The sequence below is a fragment of the Gopherus evgoodei genome, chromosome 11, assembly GCF_007399415.2.
Source record: "Gopherus evgoodei ecotype Sinaloan lineage chromosome 11, rGopEvg1_v1.p, whole genome shotgun sequence".
Classification (NCBI taxonomy): domain Eukaryota; kingdom Metazoa; phylum Chordata; order Testudines; family Testudinidae; genus Gopherus; species Gopherus evgoodei.
Genome location: NC_044332.1, coordinates 74,405,389 through 74,421,479, shown reverse-complemented (window position 1 = coordinate 74,421,479; position 16,091 = coordinate 74,405,389). Strand labels below are relative to the sequence as shown.

The 16,091-nt window shown below is 45.5% G+C and overlaps 1 protein-coding gene across 1 annotated transcript in view; it reads right to left on the bottom strand.

Annotated features, from left to right (window-relative positions):
* CNTNAP5 (contactin associated protein like 5) overlaps positions 1-16,091 on the bottom strand; it is a 431,022-nt gene that overhangs the window by 222,044 nt on the left and 192,887 nt on the right. The window contains exon 5 of the mRNA XM_030580503.1: positions 2,208-2,411. Within this exon, the coding sequence (XP_030436363.1) occupies positions 2,208-2,411 (204 nt within the window). The remainder of the gene's footprint in view (positions 1-2,207; positions 2,412-16,091) is intronic.

Below are 16,091 nucleotides of genomic sequence, written 5' to 3'. Positions count from 1 at the left end.
AAAGTACCCATATTAACACAATGCTTTTGTCCCAGCTAGTGGTTTTCTGTATGGGAATGTTAAAGTATAAGCATTAGGAGTTCATGCTTTTAGATCAAGGGGGTCTGTGCTCCGTCTTATCTGACAACACTTCCAGCAGGGGTCATTTCCTGGTCTAGAAGACAGTGAGTGGAGGTTCCTACCTGATACAGAACCACATTGTTTTAATCACAAGTATTAAATTGCTCTAAGCCAGAACCATGACTCAATGGCTCCTGGGTTATTCATTATTATTCCCTGGTTTAAATCAGGTCAACCACTCACAGGCAAAGACACTGAAGTGAAGCCCTGCAAGAAAGCAGTCAGCTGACAGAAGGAACAGATTTGTAAACACTCTCCCTGACCTATAGATGCCCCACTGATGAATTACTCAGGAGATATGACACCTGCTAAAGAAAAGGCCAAGGGTTTGGGATTCCCCCTACCCATCTCATACTGTACACAGAGAGAGAGAGAGAGAGAGAGAGAATGCATTCACTCCAGTGATCTGCCCTGTGGCATATAAAATCCAGTTGTGCAGAGCTCCAGTATCTCCTCCTATTGAAGATATATATGCGAAGCATCCACTTGGGAAATGCAAACAGCTCTGTACAAAAGAAGAACTGAACCAAACCTTCCCTCATCCCTCAAACCCAACGTGAGCACACACTGATGGGACTCCATGCTTTTGCACTGCCTGGCTCTAGCCAGGCCCAGAAGCAAAAAGCACCAAAATACTTTGAGAAAGGCTGTTCTCATGGTATATTCAGCCCTACAAAGAAATACAAGAAATCTCCTTAGAAAGCTTGTCCTGGTCAGTTTTGCAGACCAAACACCTCTGAAGAGCTTTGGAGAAGCACCTACATTTTGGGGAGCTGATTCAAACTCCTGAACCCTCTGGATACAGCAGTGGCTAGTATCGGGTGTTTTTTCATCTTGAGAAAGAATAGCACAAATCTACACAAGCAGCTCACATTTAAGTAACATTATTGCTAGATGAATTAGAACAAAATCAGAGATGGCATCAGAACTTCAACAGTGCCTATGCAGCAAAGCAGCCCTAAAACCATTTTAACTTCTATACAGATACCCTCAAGAGGTCCAGACTCACCAAACCTCCACACTCTCAGCGTGAGGGAGTGTGTCCTGAGTAAAAGCAGGCATGGACAAGGCTTCCCTAATCTCCAGCAATCCTTGACTGCCAGAATATCTCCCTGGTGTCCTGGGCAGCAAACATAAGTTACTGCAGTGCTGAGGTTGCTCTAATTTGCACTAGGAGTCCAGATCAGTAACAGGACTCACAGACCACAAAGGTGTCTTAAAATCACCTTAAATAAAGAAAATCATCGAAGCCTGCACATATTTAATTGAAAGCTAAAAAAGCAGGATGGTGGCACGGAGTTTTCCCCCTGCAACAGTCTGATATTTTACGGGGGGGAGGGTTGGTGCTACTGATCTGAAGCTGCTGTTTTGATGCAGGTGAATTCTGCTTTCCAGCATATGCCAACATTTCCCCTTCGGCTTCTTTTCCTCTGTCTGAACGTAGAGCAATGACAACACAGATGCGAACACGCCTCCTCCAAAACAGGGGTTCTGTTACAGGGAAAGGAATACCTGTTTTCAGCCTGAATGGAAACTACCCAGCCTAGATGTATTGCCTGAGAGCAGCCACAGATACTGTGAGCAGAATGTTAAATACGACTGGATGGCTACCTGCCGAGCTTGGATAGATCCCTGCTCTGAAATGATGAACTTAAAAAGAAATCCGTCTCGAAGCAGAGAGAGGAAATTGTAGTTGAGATTGCAACTGAATCCCCTGAGGCCTGATGTAGATTAAACAGGCAACAATAATATTTGCAGCTAGAAAAATAAAGGTAGCACTGTCGGATAAATGGGCACTGACCTAGTACTCAGGAGATGTGGGTTCTATTTCTGGCTCTGCCACTGACCTGCTGTGTGACTTCAGGCAAGTCACTTCACTTCTCTATTTCCCTTCCCACTCTTTGTTTTGTCTCTTCAGACTGCAAAATGTTCAGGGCAGCTACTGTCTTTTACTCTGTGTATGTACAGCACCTAGCACAATGGGACCTGATCTCAGCAGGGGCATCTCAATGCTGCTGAAATACAAAATCATGAAAGTAAATGGAAAACAAATCCCATGTGAATGAATAAAAAATGTCAGCTCCTACCCAGGTTAATGTGCAAGGAGAGTTTCCCTTTCTGCAGCTCCAATGTAATGTAGTCTCCGCGTTGTCCTTCTCCGTGGAATAAGACTCCATCCCCCTGCATGCTCTTGAACTTCAGGGAAACCACGTCTTTGAAGGTGCTCATCATTTTCTGATTGAATCTGTACAGGAGCGAACTTCTGCCATCAAAATCTGCTATGTCCGATTCTAAGGGAGAATAGAAGGAAGATAACATAAAGAGAAGTCCCTGTGGCACCTTAGAGACTAACAAATGTATTTGGGCATAAGCTTTTGTAGGCTAGAACCCACTTCATCAGATGTATGAAGTAAAAGATACAGGAGCGGGTATAAATACATAAAAGGATGGGGGTTGCTTTACCAAGTGTTAGATCAGGCTAATGAGATAAAACAATTACCATCAGGATACCAAGGGAGGAAAAATAACTTTTGAAGTGGTAAGAGAGTGCCCCATGACAGACAGTTGACAAGAAGGTGTGAGTAACAGTAGGGAGAAATTAGTATTGGGGAAATTAAGTTGAGGGTGGATTATCGTAAAGTTTCTCTTGATTTTACAGGAGTTGGGGGCACCCAGAACATAGGAAACATAGAAACCACCATACCATGCCACACCTTCAGGATGAAATGCAGAGATAAAACTTCTTGATACTTTAAATGACTGCTTCATGGAGCAGCTGGTACGGGAACCGACAAGGGGAGAGGCAACTCTAGATTTAATCCTGAGTGGAGCGCAGGAACTGGTCCAAGAGGTAACTATAGCAGAACCGCTTGGAAATAGTGACCACAATACAATAGCATTCAACATCCCCGTGGGGAGAAAAACACCTCAACAACCCAACACTGTGGCATTTAATTTCAAAAGATGGAACTATACAAAAACGAGGGGGTTAGTTAAACAAAAGTTAAAAGGTACAGTGACTAAAGTGAAATCCCTGCAAGTTGCATGGGCCCTTTTTAAAGGCACCATAAAAGAGGCCCAACTTCAATGTATACCCCAAACTAAGAAACACAGTAAAAGGACTAAAAAAGAGCTACCGTGGCTTAACAACCATGTAAAAGAAGCAGTGAGAGAGAAAAAGACTTCCTTTAAAAAGTGGAAGTCAAATCCTAGTGAGGCAAATAGAAAGGAGCACAAACACTGCCAGCTTAAGTGCAAGAGTGTAATAAGAAAAGCCAAAGAGGAGTTTGAAGAACGGCTAGCCAAAAACTCCAAAGGTAATAACAAAATGTTTTTTAAGTACATCAGAAGCAGGAAGCCTGCTAAACAACCAGAGGGGGCCCTTGACAATCGAGATACAAAAGGAGCGCTTAAAGACGATAAAGTCATTGCGGAGAAACTAAATGGATTCTTTGCTTCAGTCTTCATGGCTGAGGATGTTAGGGAGATTCCCAAACCTGAGCCGGTTTTTGTAGGTGACAAATCTGAGGAACTGTCACAGATTGAAGGGTCACTAGAGGAAGTTTTGGAATTAATTGATAAACTCAACATTAACAAGTCACCAGGACCAGATGGCATTCACCCAAGAGTTCTGAAAGAACTCAAATGTGAAGTTGCAGAATTATTAACTAAGGTTTGTAACCTGGCCTTTAAATTGGCTTCAGTATCCAATGACTGGAAGTTAGCTAATGTAATGCCAATATTTAAAAAGGGCTCTAGAGGTGATCCCGGCAATTACAGACCGGTAAGTCTAACGTCAGTACCGGGCAAATTAGTCGAAACAATAGTTAAGAATAAAATTGTCAGATGCATAGAAAAACAAACTGTTGAGCAATAGTCAACATGGTTTCTGTAAAGGGAAATCGTGTCTTACTAATCTATTAGAGTTCCTTGAAGGGGTCAACAAACATGTGGACAAGGGGGATCCAGTGGACATAGTGTACTTAGATTTCCAGAAAGCCTTTGACAAGGTCCCTCACCAAAGGCTCTTATGTAAATTAAGCTGTCATGGGATAAAAGGGAAGGTCCTTTCATGGACTGAGAACTGGTTAAAAGACAGGGAACAAAGGGTAGGAATTAATGGTAAATTCTCAGAATGAAGAGGGGTAACTAGTGGTATTCCCCAGGAGTCAGTCCTAGGAACAATCCTATTCAATTTATTAATAAATGATCTGGAGAAAGGGGTAAATAGTGAGGTGGCAAAGTTTGCAGATGATACTAAACTACTCAAGATAGTTAAGACCAAAGCAGATTGTGAAGAACTTCAAAAAGATCTCACAAAACTAAGTGATTGGGCAACAAAATGGCAAATGAAATGTAATGTGGATAAATGTAAAATAATGCACATTGGAAAAAATAACCCCAACTATACATACAATATGATGGGGGCTAATTTAGCTACAACAAATCAGGAAAAAGATCTTGGAGTCATCGTGGATAGTTCTCTAAGATGTCCACGCAGTGCGCAGAGGTGGTCAAAAAAGCAAACAGGATGTTAGGAATAATTAAAAAAGGGATAGAGAATAAGACTGAGAATATCTTATTGCCCTTATATAAATCCATGGTACTCCCACATCTCGAATACTGTGTACAGATGTGGTCTCCTCACCTCAAAAAAGATATTCTAGCACTACAAAAGATTCAGAAAAGGGCAACTAAAATGATTAGGGGTTTGGAGAGGGTCCCATATGAGGAAAGATTAAAGAGGCTAGGCCTCTTCAGCTTGGAAAAGAGGAGACTAAGGGGGGATATGATAGAGGCATATAAAATCATGAGTGATGTGGAGAAAGTGGATAAGGAACAGTTATTTACTTATTCCCATAATACAAGAACTAGGGGTCTGTCATTAACCTAGTCCCAGATTTGGACCTTAGCGTCCAAAATATGGGGGTTAGCATGAAAACCTCCAAGCTTAGTTACCAGCTTGGACCTGGTAAAGCTGCCACCACCCAAAAAATTAGAGTGTTTTGGGGCACTCTGGTCCCCCCAAAAACCTTCCCTGGGACCCCAAGACCCATATCCCTTGAGTCTCACAACAAAGGGAAATAAACCTTTTCCCTTCCCCCCTCCAGGTGTTCCTGGAGAGAGACACCGAAGCAAGCTCCATGAATCTAAACAGAGAGACTCCACCCTCCCCGTTCCCAGCCTTGGAAAACAGAAGTACCGAGAGTTAATCTCTCTTTCCCCCCTCACCCAGAGGGAATGCAAAGTCAGGCTAGTAAATCTCACACACACAGATTTCCCCCTGACTTCTTCCTCCCACCAATTCCCTTGTGAGTACAGACTCAATTCCCTGGAATTCCCCACTAAAGAAAAACTCCAACAGGTCTTAAAAAGAAAGCTTTATATAAAAAGAAAGAAAAGTACATAAAAATGGTCTCTCTGTATTAAGGTGACACATACAGGGTCAATTGCTTAAAAGAAATATGAATAAACAGCCTTATTCAAAAAGAATACAATTCAAAGCACTCCAGCAACTATATTCATGTAAATACAAAAGAACATATAAATCCCTATCTGATCTTTGGTACTTACAACTGGGAAACAGAAGATTAGAAAGCAGGAAACAGAAATCATTTCTCATAGCCGAGAGAGCATACAGGCAGAACAACCAAGAACAAAGGACTCCCACACAAAGTTCCCTCCACCCAGATTTGAAAAAGTCCTGTTTCCTGATTGGTCCTCTGGTCAGGTGTTCCAGATCACTTCTTTCCAGGTGAAAGAGACGTTAACCCTTAGCTATCTGTTTATGACATGGTCACTAAATGAAATTAATAGGTAGCGGGTTTAAAACAAATAAAAGGAAGTTCTTCCTCACACAGCGCACAGTCAACTTATGGAACTCCTAACCTGAGGAGGTTGTGAAGGCTGGGGCTATAACAATGTTTAAAAGGGAACTGGATAAATTCATAGTGGCTAAGTCCATAAATGGCTATTAGCCAGGAAGGGTAAAGAATGGTGTCCCTAGCCTTCGTTCAACAGAGGATAGAGATGGATGGCAGGAGAGGATCACTTGATCATTGCCTGTTAGCTTCACTCCCTCTGGGGCACCTGGCATTGGCCACTGTCGGTAGACAGATACTAGGCTAGATGGACCTTTGGTCTGACCCGATATGGCCGTTCTTATGTTTACCTAATCCACTTTCCCCTTCCATCAGCTTCTCTTATTTAGGCCATCACTCCTGTGTAATTCCCCCCCCCCCTTTTCATGATTCACAGTCCTTTTGTTAAGATTCCTTCATCTGCCTGCTTTTTCATCATACCAGACACCACCACCACCACAGCCCTGTCCATTATTTACCTCCCAAGGACTTTCAGAACACCTAGCCACTGCTTCAAATGCACAGTCCCAGCTGCTGTTTCAGTTTTTCCAATGTTACAAAAGATCCTAGGAAGCTGTATCTACACTCTAGATGTGTCTCCCTTCACTTCTATATCCAAATAAACATAACCTTACCTCAAATAAATGTCCCTCCCACCTAGGGGTATCTACATGTTGATGATGATCTTACCAAGCATGCTACTGAATGCTAATAGTCTTGGTTGGAGCTATCATTCCAATGCTAGGTCAGAATGCTTTTAAAGGGGTAAGGCGTCTATAATTCTCAGAACCCATCATAGCATCCACCCTACACTCTTAACAAGCCACAAGGGCAGATTAACTGAGCTGTCACAAACATATCCTTTTGGAGCCACGCCACCACAGCTCGGCCAGTAGGGACAACTCAGCTTGTTCTTCTTTAGGCAAGATAAACTGGAGTGTGGGGCAACTTCAGACCAAGCTTTTAAGGAGTCTGTCTTTAAAAATGATGACAAGACTAGCAAAGGAGCCAGTGATTTGTTGTCATGCACACTGACACCAGTGACTTCTAGATGTCAGCATGATAGCATGTATACATGTTTGATATAATACTGATATCCGGCTAAATGTTTCCAATTGCAGTAATAATCATAGAAAAAACAGACTCGGAACAACTGAGCAGATAGCTCAGAAACATGGTATTTAGTACATCTATAGCACCATAACTTCATATGTGGCTTTACAGAGAGTTAAGGACAAAAAGGAAGCACTGGAAACCTTATAAGAAACAGGAGTGCTGTGGTTGCCTCCAGAGAGCATCCCCTTGTGGCCCCTCATGGTCCTGCAGTGCACTGACCTCAGTGCCCACTCAGGTTCTTCCAGGCAATTACCCAGACCAGGTTACTTCATGTGTTCTGGTTTATTAACTTTCTTTAGTGAGTACAAACCACACTTTAGTTTCTGAAGTTCTCACCCACTCTGGGCCCATATAAGAGTCCCAGAAAAGTTTCCTTCCCTCTGTTCAGGAAGCCCCAGCCCTCCTCCTAGAGCTGGGTAATTCAGGCCACTATTAATGCCCTTCAGAACACAGGGGTCCCCTGCTTTCCTCCTGGAAGCTGGATTGTAGTTTAGGTCACCAGCAGGGCCACAAACAGCTACTCCCCCAGCTGACCCCTTCTCTCTAATTAATCCTTTCACCCTCAGACTGGGAGGGCTTTGCAGGCAGACCTTCTCCAGCTGGAGTCTCCACTGCTATGAGGAAGGAGATAGCATAATATGCTGGTCCCCTTTCTAGATCTCAAATCAATTTGCTGGGAGAGAGGGAATTTTGCCCCACCCACTCTGTAAGGCTCCTGGTCCCACCCCTTAAAGAACAATAACAGGTTCTCCTCTGCGTGCCCTCCCCATCCCTCATAGAATATCAGGGTTGGAAGAGATCTCAAGAGGTCATCTAGTCCAACCCCCTGCTCAAAACAGGACCAATTCCCAACTAAATCAGCCCAGCCAGGGCTTTGTCCAGCCTGACCTTAAAAACCTCTAAGGAAGGGGATCCCAACACCTCCCTAGGTAACCCATTCCAGTACTTCACTACTCTCTGAGTGAAAAAGTTTTTCCTAATATCCAACCTAAACTTCCACCACTGCAACTTGAGACCATTACTCCTTGTTCTGTTATCAGATACCACTGAGAACAGTCTAGACCCATCCTCTTTGGAACCTCCTTTAAGGTAGTTGAAAACAGCTATCAAATCCACCCTCATCCTTCTCTTCTGCAGACTAAACAATCCCAGTTCCCTCAGCCTCTCCTCATAAGTTATGTGTTCCAGCCCCCTAATCATCCTTGTTGCCCTCCGCTAGACTCCTTCCAATTTTTCCACATCCTTCTTGTAGTGTGGGGCCCAAAACTGGACACAGTACTCCAGATGATAGAGGAGAATGATCACGTCCCTCAATCTGCTGGCAATGCCTCTACTTATACAGCCCAAAATGCCGTTAGCCTTCTTGGCAACAAGGGCACACTGTCAACTCATATCCAGCTTCTCGTCCACTGTAACCCATAGGTCCTTTTCTGTAGAACTGCTTCCTAGCCATTCGGTCCCTAGTCTGTAACAGTGAATGGGATTCTTCCGTCCTAGGTGCAGGACTCCGCACTTGTCCTTGTTGAACCTCATCAGGTTTCTTTTGGCGCAGTTCTTTAAATTTGTCTAGGTCCCTCTGTATCCTATCCCTACCCTCCAGCATATCTACCACTCCTCTAAGTTTAGTGTCATCTGCAAACTTGCTGAGAGTGCAGTCCATGCCATCCTACAGATCATTAATGAAGATATTGAGCAAAACCGGTCCCAGGACCGACCCTTGGGGCACTCCACTTGAAACCGGCTGCCAACTAGACATGGAGCCGTTGATCACTGAAACACTATCCCTCTGCAAACACTACTTATTCCCATGACTGCTTCATTTCTACCAATATTTCCTATTGCTTAGGTCCTTGTGTCCATAAGACCTCCTAAAATCTTAAAGGGCCATGACTACAGAATATGGGTGGGATGGCCCCTAGGTCCTACTGCCCTTAAGAGGACTAAGCCTGTCACAGAATGCTACTGTATATTCAAATTCTGATGCATTTTGCAATGAAGAGCACCAAATTCTGCTCTTATTTATGCCTCTGTAACGCACTAAATCAGGAACACTGCAGGAGCCCAAGTTAGCAGAGGACTTAGCACCAGATGTTAATAAAAGATATCCAGATAAATATCCAAACTTTTAGATACTTATCCCAACTGAACCAAACACCTAAACCTTATCAGGTTCATGCATCGGTAGACATTTTCAGTTTTCCATGTGTAATGCTATTGCCTAGTGGTTTCCAGAACCAGTCTTCTTCTTCTTAGAGTATGCGCAATGTGCCTCAGGCAGCACATGATGAGGATTCATCACCAAGTCAGATCATTAGCTTCCCTGCTTTGGGCTGGGTACTGATGGGGAGTGTGATGTAAACACTGATCCACGTCCTGCAATGACAGTATCATGAAAAAGCTGTTATTGCAGAACTCTGCCTCTCTGTGGGGAACAAAAATCCCAGAATGAAACAAGAATATAACATATAAATACTAACACTCTGACATCCAAAAGTCATTACTAGCAGTTTGCATGACAACAAATCATTGGCTTCTATTTAAACATACAAAGATCCATCTCAGGTCAAATACAGACACTTCACAGCACCTGAAAAATACCCCTCTAAAGATGATGCCTTCAGTTTTTCTGTTAGATACAAGGTATGTATAGAATCAATTTCTAGTAAAAGGTCAAAGATCAGGAATTTTAGAAGGCTCAGAAGAAATACAGGAAATCTTTAGATCCAGTCTAGCCAAAATACTATGCAGAGAATAATTCTTCACTTCCCTCTAAGGAATAGACTAAATATCAGGTCTTTTCTCTCTCTAAATTTTCAGATTCCTCTATCACCCCCATAAAATACTGATGAAAATTAACACAGTATGATAGACTGATTAAAGTAAAAGCAGTTTTTTTTTCCCTTTAGGACAGTGCCAGATTCCAAAATCATGCACAATATAGAGGAAGATTTTCCATGTGTTTAATTATATATGAACATAGTGACTGTCAAACTCAGAGGTTGCAAAGCTGGTGTTCATTTCAAAACTCTGTATTAGAAATGAATGAATATTTTTTTTGGTTTGCTAGCAATTCTGAAACATTAGCAAAAAAGGTTGAACCAAAAATTAAATTTTCCAATTTTTTTGGCAAATTGAAAAGTTAAAAAAATAAAGTTTTGTTCATGACATTTTGTTCCACCCAAAATAAAATGTTTTGTATTGATTTTGAGTTTTTTTCAAGTATTTTTTAAAGGAACATTTTCTTTATTTTCAAAAGGTATTTCAAATAAAAAAGTAAACATTTCAAAAGAGCATTGAAACAAAACTTTTTGAGTTTTTAGGATTCTTTCCCCCTCTGAAATTATTTGGTGAAATTGAAATGAATTCACAAAATATTTTGGTGATGCCAAATCTGCATTTTTCCACCAAAAAACAAGCAAAAAAATTGTTGAAAAGTTTCAGTCAGCTCTAATCAGGATACTTCTCCATACTGTCTAGATCTCAGAGTCACCAGAACTGGGCTAAAAATCTCCCAGGAAGTAGCATTTTAACTTGAACAGCATGCTTCATCTTCCTCGTCAGGGCGTGGTGTCTCTTAAGAAGCAATAATCTGGCCATTAGTCTTACGCTAGCAGTTATGAAAACTTCAGTGATCCTACCTCCACTCACGGTGACTCTCTACGGTGCATTCCTTTTATCTCATGGCATGAAAAACATTTGTTTTAGAAGGAAAGAAAACTAAAAAAGGTCCAGCCAAGAACTTGTAGTTTTTAAAAACACAGTATCACATTGTGTTCCCAGAGTGCTGCCCATGGAAGATGAGAAATCAGACCCCTCTCCTCATATAGAAGCTGTTCCATACCCCTAACCGTTTTTGTGGCCCTTTTCGGAACCTTTTCCAATTCAAATGTAACTTTTTTTTGAGATTGGGCAACCAGATCTGCACACAATATTCAAGATGTGGGCGTACCAGGCATTTATATATACCCTGCATAAGCCTCCTAGCGCCTGCACGGGGTGCCTGACTGGGAAGCGCCTCTTTTCCCCTCTGCAGCATAGTAAAGGTTAAACTCTAGGCCCAACTATAGCATTGCAAAATTGCCCAAAGAGCTGGAAGTCTCAAGCCACTCGTGCACCTGCTCTCTTTCTCTCAAAAATGCAGGGTTAAAAAGGAGCAGATGTGAGTAGAGGATGTCTGAGGAAACACAGGCTCTTGTGCACTCGCCCGCATGCCAATGAGAGCTTAGCGGCATACTCCCTTCTTTGGCTGCACGGCAGTTGCACAGCCATGGGTCCATTAATGCAGGACCAGGTTCCCCGGTATTTCTGGGCCAGCTGATCAGTCCATCTTCTGCTTATGAACCAGATCCAAAGCCCACTGAAGTCAACAGGAATCTTTCCACTGACTTAAATAGACTTTGGATCAGATACTCTGGGCCTGAGTCTCATTTATACGGAGAATCCTTTAAGCCACTCCGGCAGCATCAACGGGACTTAGTGGAGCTGAGAATCAGGTCCTTGCAATCACTTTTACATGCCACAGAGGTGTAAAGGTGCTTTGATGAGGGAGAATTAGGCCCCAGGTGAGCAACACACTAGACCAGAGGTTCCCAAACTGCGGGGAACATCCCCCATGGGAAGCAACAAAGTCATCAAGTGGGGGCAGAGAGGAAAAGAGGCGCTTCCCAGTCAGACACCCCATGCAGGCACCAGGAGGCTTCTGTCCAGGGCCGGTTTCAGGGGTTTTGCCGCCCCAAGCAGCCTAAAAAAAAAAAAAGCTGCGATCATGATCGCGACCTGTGGCAATTCAGGAGGAGGTCCTTCGCACTGAGCGGGAGTGAGGGACCCTTCGCCGAATTGCCGCGGAATCCCTGAAAGTGCTGCCCCACTCCTGAGTTGCTGCCCCAAGCACCTGCTTGACAAGCTGGTGCCTGGAGCTGGCCCTGCTTCTGCCATCACCTGGCTGGACATTTTGCCCTGGCTTAGGGAGGCGGCTTTGCTAAGTTTGGTTCAGGCAGGCAGCGGCAGGGGAGCCAGATTTGGTGAGGAGTGGTCACTGTAGCCTCACCTGTTGGGAAGCAGCAGCGCAGAGGAGGTGGAGCCACTCGGTCTCGCTGGGCCAGGCAGGTAAGAGGCAGGGCCCGCTGGGTACTTGGTTCCCGCTCCTGACAGAGGTGGCGTGGGAGCGGGGTAAGAGCAGGCCCACCAACTGGGGGGCGCCAAGGGGCACAATTGCCCACGGGGCCCCCAGCCACCGCCGCTGATGAGGTAGCGGTGATGGTGGCTAAGAGTCCCGGGCGGGTCGCAGGGCTCCTAGGAGTGTGGCGGGTGGTACCAGCATTGGCGTCACTTCCACCCCAGGCCCACGCCCCCCTAGGGACGGCCCCTGGCCCTGGAGCCCAGAATTGCTGTCAGTGGGCCGGGGTTAGAGTGAACCGGGGAACCCCCACCTCCCACCTTCCACAGGCACCCTGTACCCACCATCCTACTTCACACAGGCACCCTTTATCTCCCATACAGCCAGCACCTCACATCCCCCACACTGGGACACCCCCCCCCCCACCCTGCCAGTTTAGCTAGCTGGGCTATCCATCTCCAGTGACGATGGGGGGTGGGGAGTGGAGCACATCAGAGCTAGGTTATCTTTCCAAGAGTCTCACTCTCCTTCCTCCAGGAGCCAGGTTATGCTTCAGGCCAGCTGTAACCTTCAGTCAGCTTTTCTGCCAGCAGGCCCTTTTCCATTCACTCCTTTCATCTGTCAGCTTGGAGAGGTTCACAGGAGCCAGCTCCTCTCCTGCTAGGGTCTTAAAGCCCTTCTCTCTAGGACCCTCGTCTGTAACTGTGCCCTGACGGCCTTTTATCAGGCCCAGGTTATATAATTATCTCACTAGTTGTGCTCATTCCCTTAAAATTACTTCCTCACACATAGCCTGGGCCCAGACTCCTCTTAAAGGGGCCAGCAACTTCATACCAGACAGGTAGACTGAGGCAAAGAAGTCCAATGACTTTTCAAACACCACAGCAGTGGCGATCAGAAGCAGTACTTTAAAATCGGTGGTTCTGGCTTGTGCTCAGAAGTTTAGCTCACATATTTATCCTCACTCACACACGACTGGTTTGATTGACTTTGTAAACTGTTATTGATTAAACGTCAGTTAACTTGCATGTCAGATGGGGCACACCAGGGAAAGTCATTGATTGTCCTGCCCTAAGGTAGTTTGTATTTCTTCAATCGATTCAGAGAGTGTAGTTATCATGGGTGATTGCAAGTTCAAAATATAATTTTTAAGAGGATCTTTGCCTTTATTTATCCTGAAAGTTTGATAGCAGGTCACTTGCTTCCCTCCCTTCCTTAATCCTCTGTCTCTAACTCTCCCTCCTGGACTGGAGTATTGCGGTGCATATTAGAAAGAATTCCCCCTCAGTGATCCCTTACGTGAGAAAATAAACCAAAGTAGTTTGCACATCCAAGAAAAGCCAGATGAGCGGCCTCTAATTTTGACTATATAGGAGTCCTGCTTTCACACAAGAGGCAGGTCAGCATTGTCTTGAAACAGAAGGGGAAACTTTTTTTTTTTTTTTGGGGGGGGTGGGGCTATTGGAAGATTAGTGACAAACTGCACAATTCAGATGCATGGAGAAAAAATGGATTCAGTTTCAAATTATAAAATCATAAAGGTGAAATCCTGGCTCTGTTTAAGTCAATGGAAAAAATTCCCTGTGACTTCAACAGGACCAGCATTTAAAGGTCATCTCAAGCTGCCCCCACCTTCTTCGGTGTCCCCTACAGTTACTGTTAGTGCACTGGGCCACTGATTTTAATAGTGAGACTTCCACACCTTCATTCGGGGAGACTATTCCATGCCGTAACCCAGCTCACTGTAGACGCTGATGACAAACCTGCAGATGCAACAGTCACCTCATCCCTCCAGGGAGACGGTGACCTTCTAGTGCTGGGGCGGGACAAACTTTTTGGCCTGAGGGCTGCATAGGGTTTTGGAAATTGTATGGCGGACTGGTTAGGGGGACTGTGCCTCCTCAAACAGCCAGGCGCGGCCTGCCCCCTATCTGTCCCCCCTGATGACACCCCCTCGGGACTCCTGCCCCATCCAAAATCCCTGTTCCCTGATGGCCCCCCCTGGAACCCCTGCCTCATCCACCCCCCCTCCACTCCCATCCACTGCCTCACTCCCTGTCCCCGGAACCCCTGCCCCTGACTGCCCACCACTACCCTTTACAACCCCCCCCTTCCTGATTCCTCCCCCTGTTCCCATTCGACCCCTCTGTTCCCTGCCCCTGACCAGCCCCTCCGAACTCCTCTGCCCTCTCTCCAACCCCCTCTGCTCCCCGTCCCCTTACCATGCTGCCTGAAGCACCAGTGGCTGGCAGTGCTACAGCTGTGCCGCCCAGAGCACCAGGTCAAATAGCCGCGCCATCCAGCTGGAGCCAGCCACATCGCTGCACAGCTCATAGCACTAGGTCAGGCCACGACTCTGCAGCTGTGCTGCCCCAGGAGCTCGCAGTCCGGCTGCCCAGAGCGTTGCACCAGCAGCGCAGTAAACTGAGGCTGTGAGGGGGGGGACGGACAGCAGGGGAGGGGCCGGGGAATAGCCTCTTGGGCCAGAAGCTCAGGGGCCAGGCAGGAGGATCCCATGGGCTGTAGTTTGCCCACCTCCAGTACCACCTGGTGTGGAGTGAGAGCTGATTCCTGCTGACAGAGTGCTCTTCCTGTTCAAAACAGGAAATTTCCATCTCTCCGCAAACACAAGCGGAGTCCTGGACATCCCCTCTTATGCAACTGACCCTCCCCTCTACACATGTGCGTGACTTAGGAGTTTATGGGGAGGGAGTGTGAAAAAAGGTCAGCGTGGTGGGCCAGGGTCCTTCCTGAGTCCCTACCAGACCACGATTTGGGTGGGTCATGGGGCCCTTTCAGTGTTTGTGCTTCACAAGGGAATCTCCAAACAGAAAAGCAACAAAAGGGGTCTTTTCCCTCTCCCCTACCCCTGGGAGAGAGAGAATCAAAGTTAAAAAAAAAAAAAAAGTGGCAGTCTCTTGGGAAGTCCTTTGGCTTATCTGTCAGTTCTAGTGTCCTCTCTCATGATTCAGATCTGCCTCCAGACCCTCCTTTTGGTCACCGTTTCTTTATGCCCGGTCCACACAGTATAACAGGCAGCAGGTTCTGCAACAGTCTCTCTCCTCATCGATCTGTCCCTGTAGCCATCAGTCTCCAAGATAGAGCCATCTTCCCCCTAGTCACCATGTTTATAAAAGGTCAGGCTTTCCCTTTTTAAGCTGCCTCCTTCCAGCCAGGGAAAGCCTTACAAGTGTGTCTGGTTAGGGATGTTAGTTTCCTCTCTACTAGAATGAGGGGGTGTCCCCTTAGAGTCACACATTGGTTCTTGTGCCTTCCTAGCAGAGGTGCTGATCCAGGGGCTTTACTAGTCGGGGGGGGGACACCCAGATTTTCTGGAGCCGGCCCTGATAGTCATCCTAAACTTTCCTTGTCATAACTTCCCCCCACTAGGCCTAATTAGACCCCAGTGTAGCACCTTAAATAGTTCCTCCAACCTCAGTATTTTAAATACTTGTAGATTATCATGCTGTTCTACCTCCAATCTCACCTTCCCCCATTCATGCGCGGACACGCTGAGTCATCTCTTAGCCAAGGTACACATCATGGTTCTTATAGATCAAGCCCTCCAGCCCCCTGATTATTTTTGTCGCTATTCTTTTGAACTCCCCTCTGTTTGTTGGGATGTTTTCAGTGCCAGAATTGTGCACTGCAGGCCAGATCATCTGCTGCTGTCTATCTAGTTATACTGAAGACAATGGAGCTGGGCCGATTTTCTTCGGCTGGAGATCTGACCCAGTAAGTGCCCGACACAGCAGAACTGTAGAGAAGCAAGTCTGGGGGACAAATTAGGAAAATGGCTCTACATTTTAAAAAGTTGGGGTGCAAAGGTTTAGAGAGGTCAAGAAGATGAATTTGTTCAAGCAAAGAGCATAGACAGC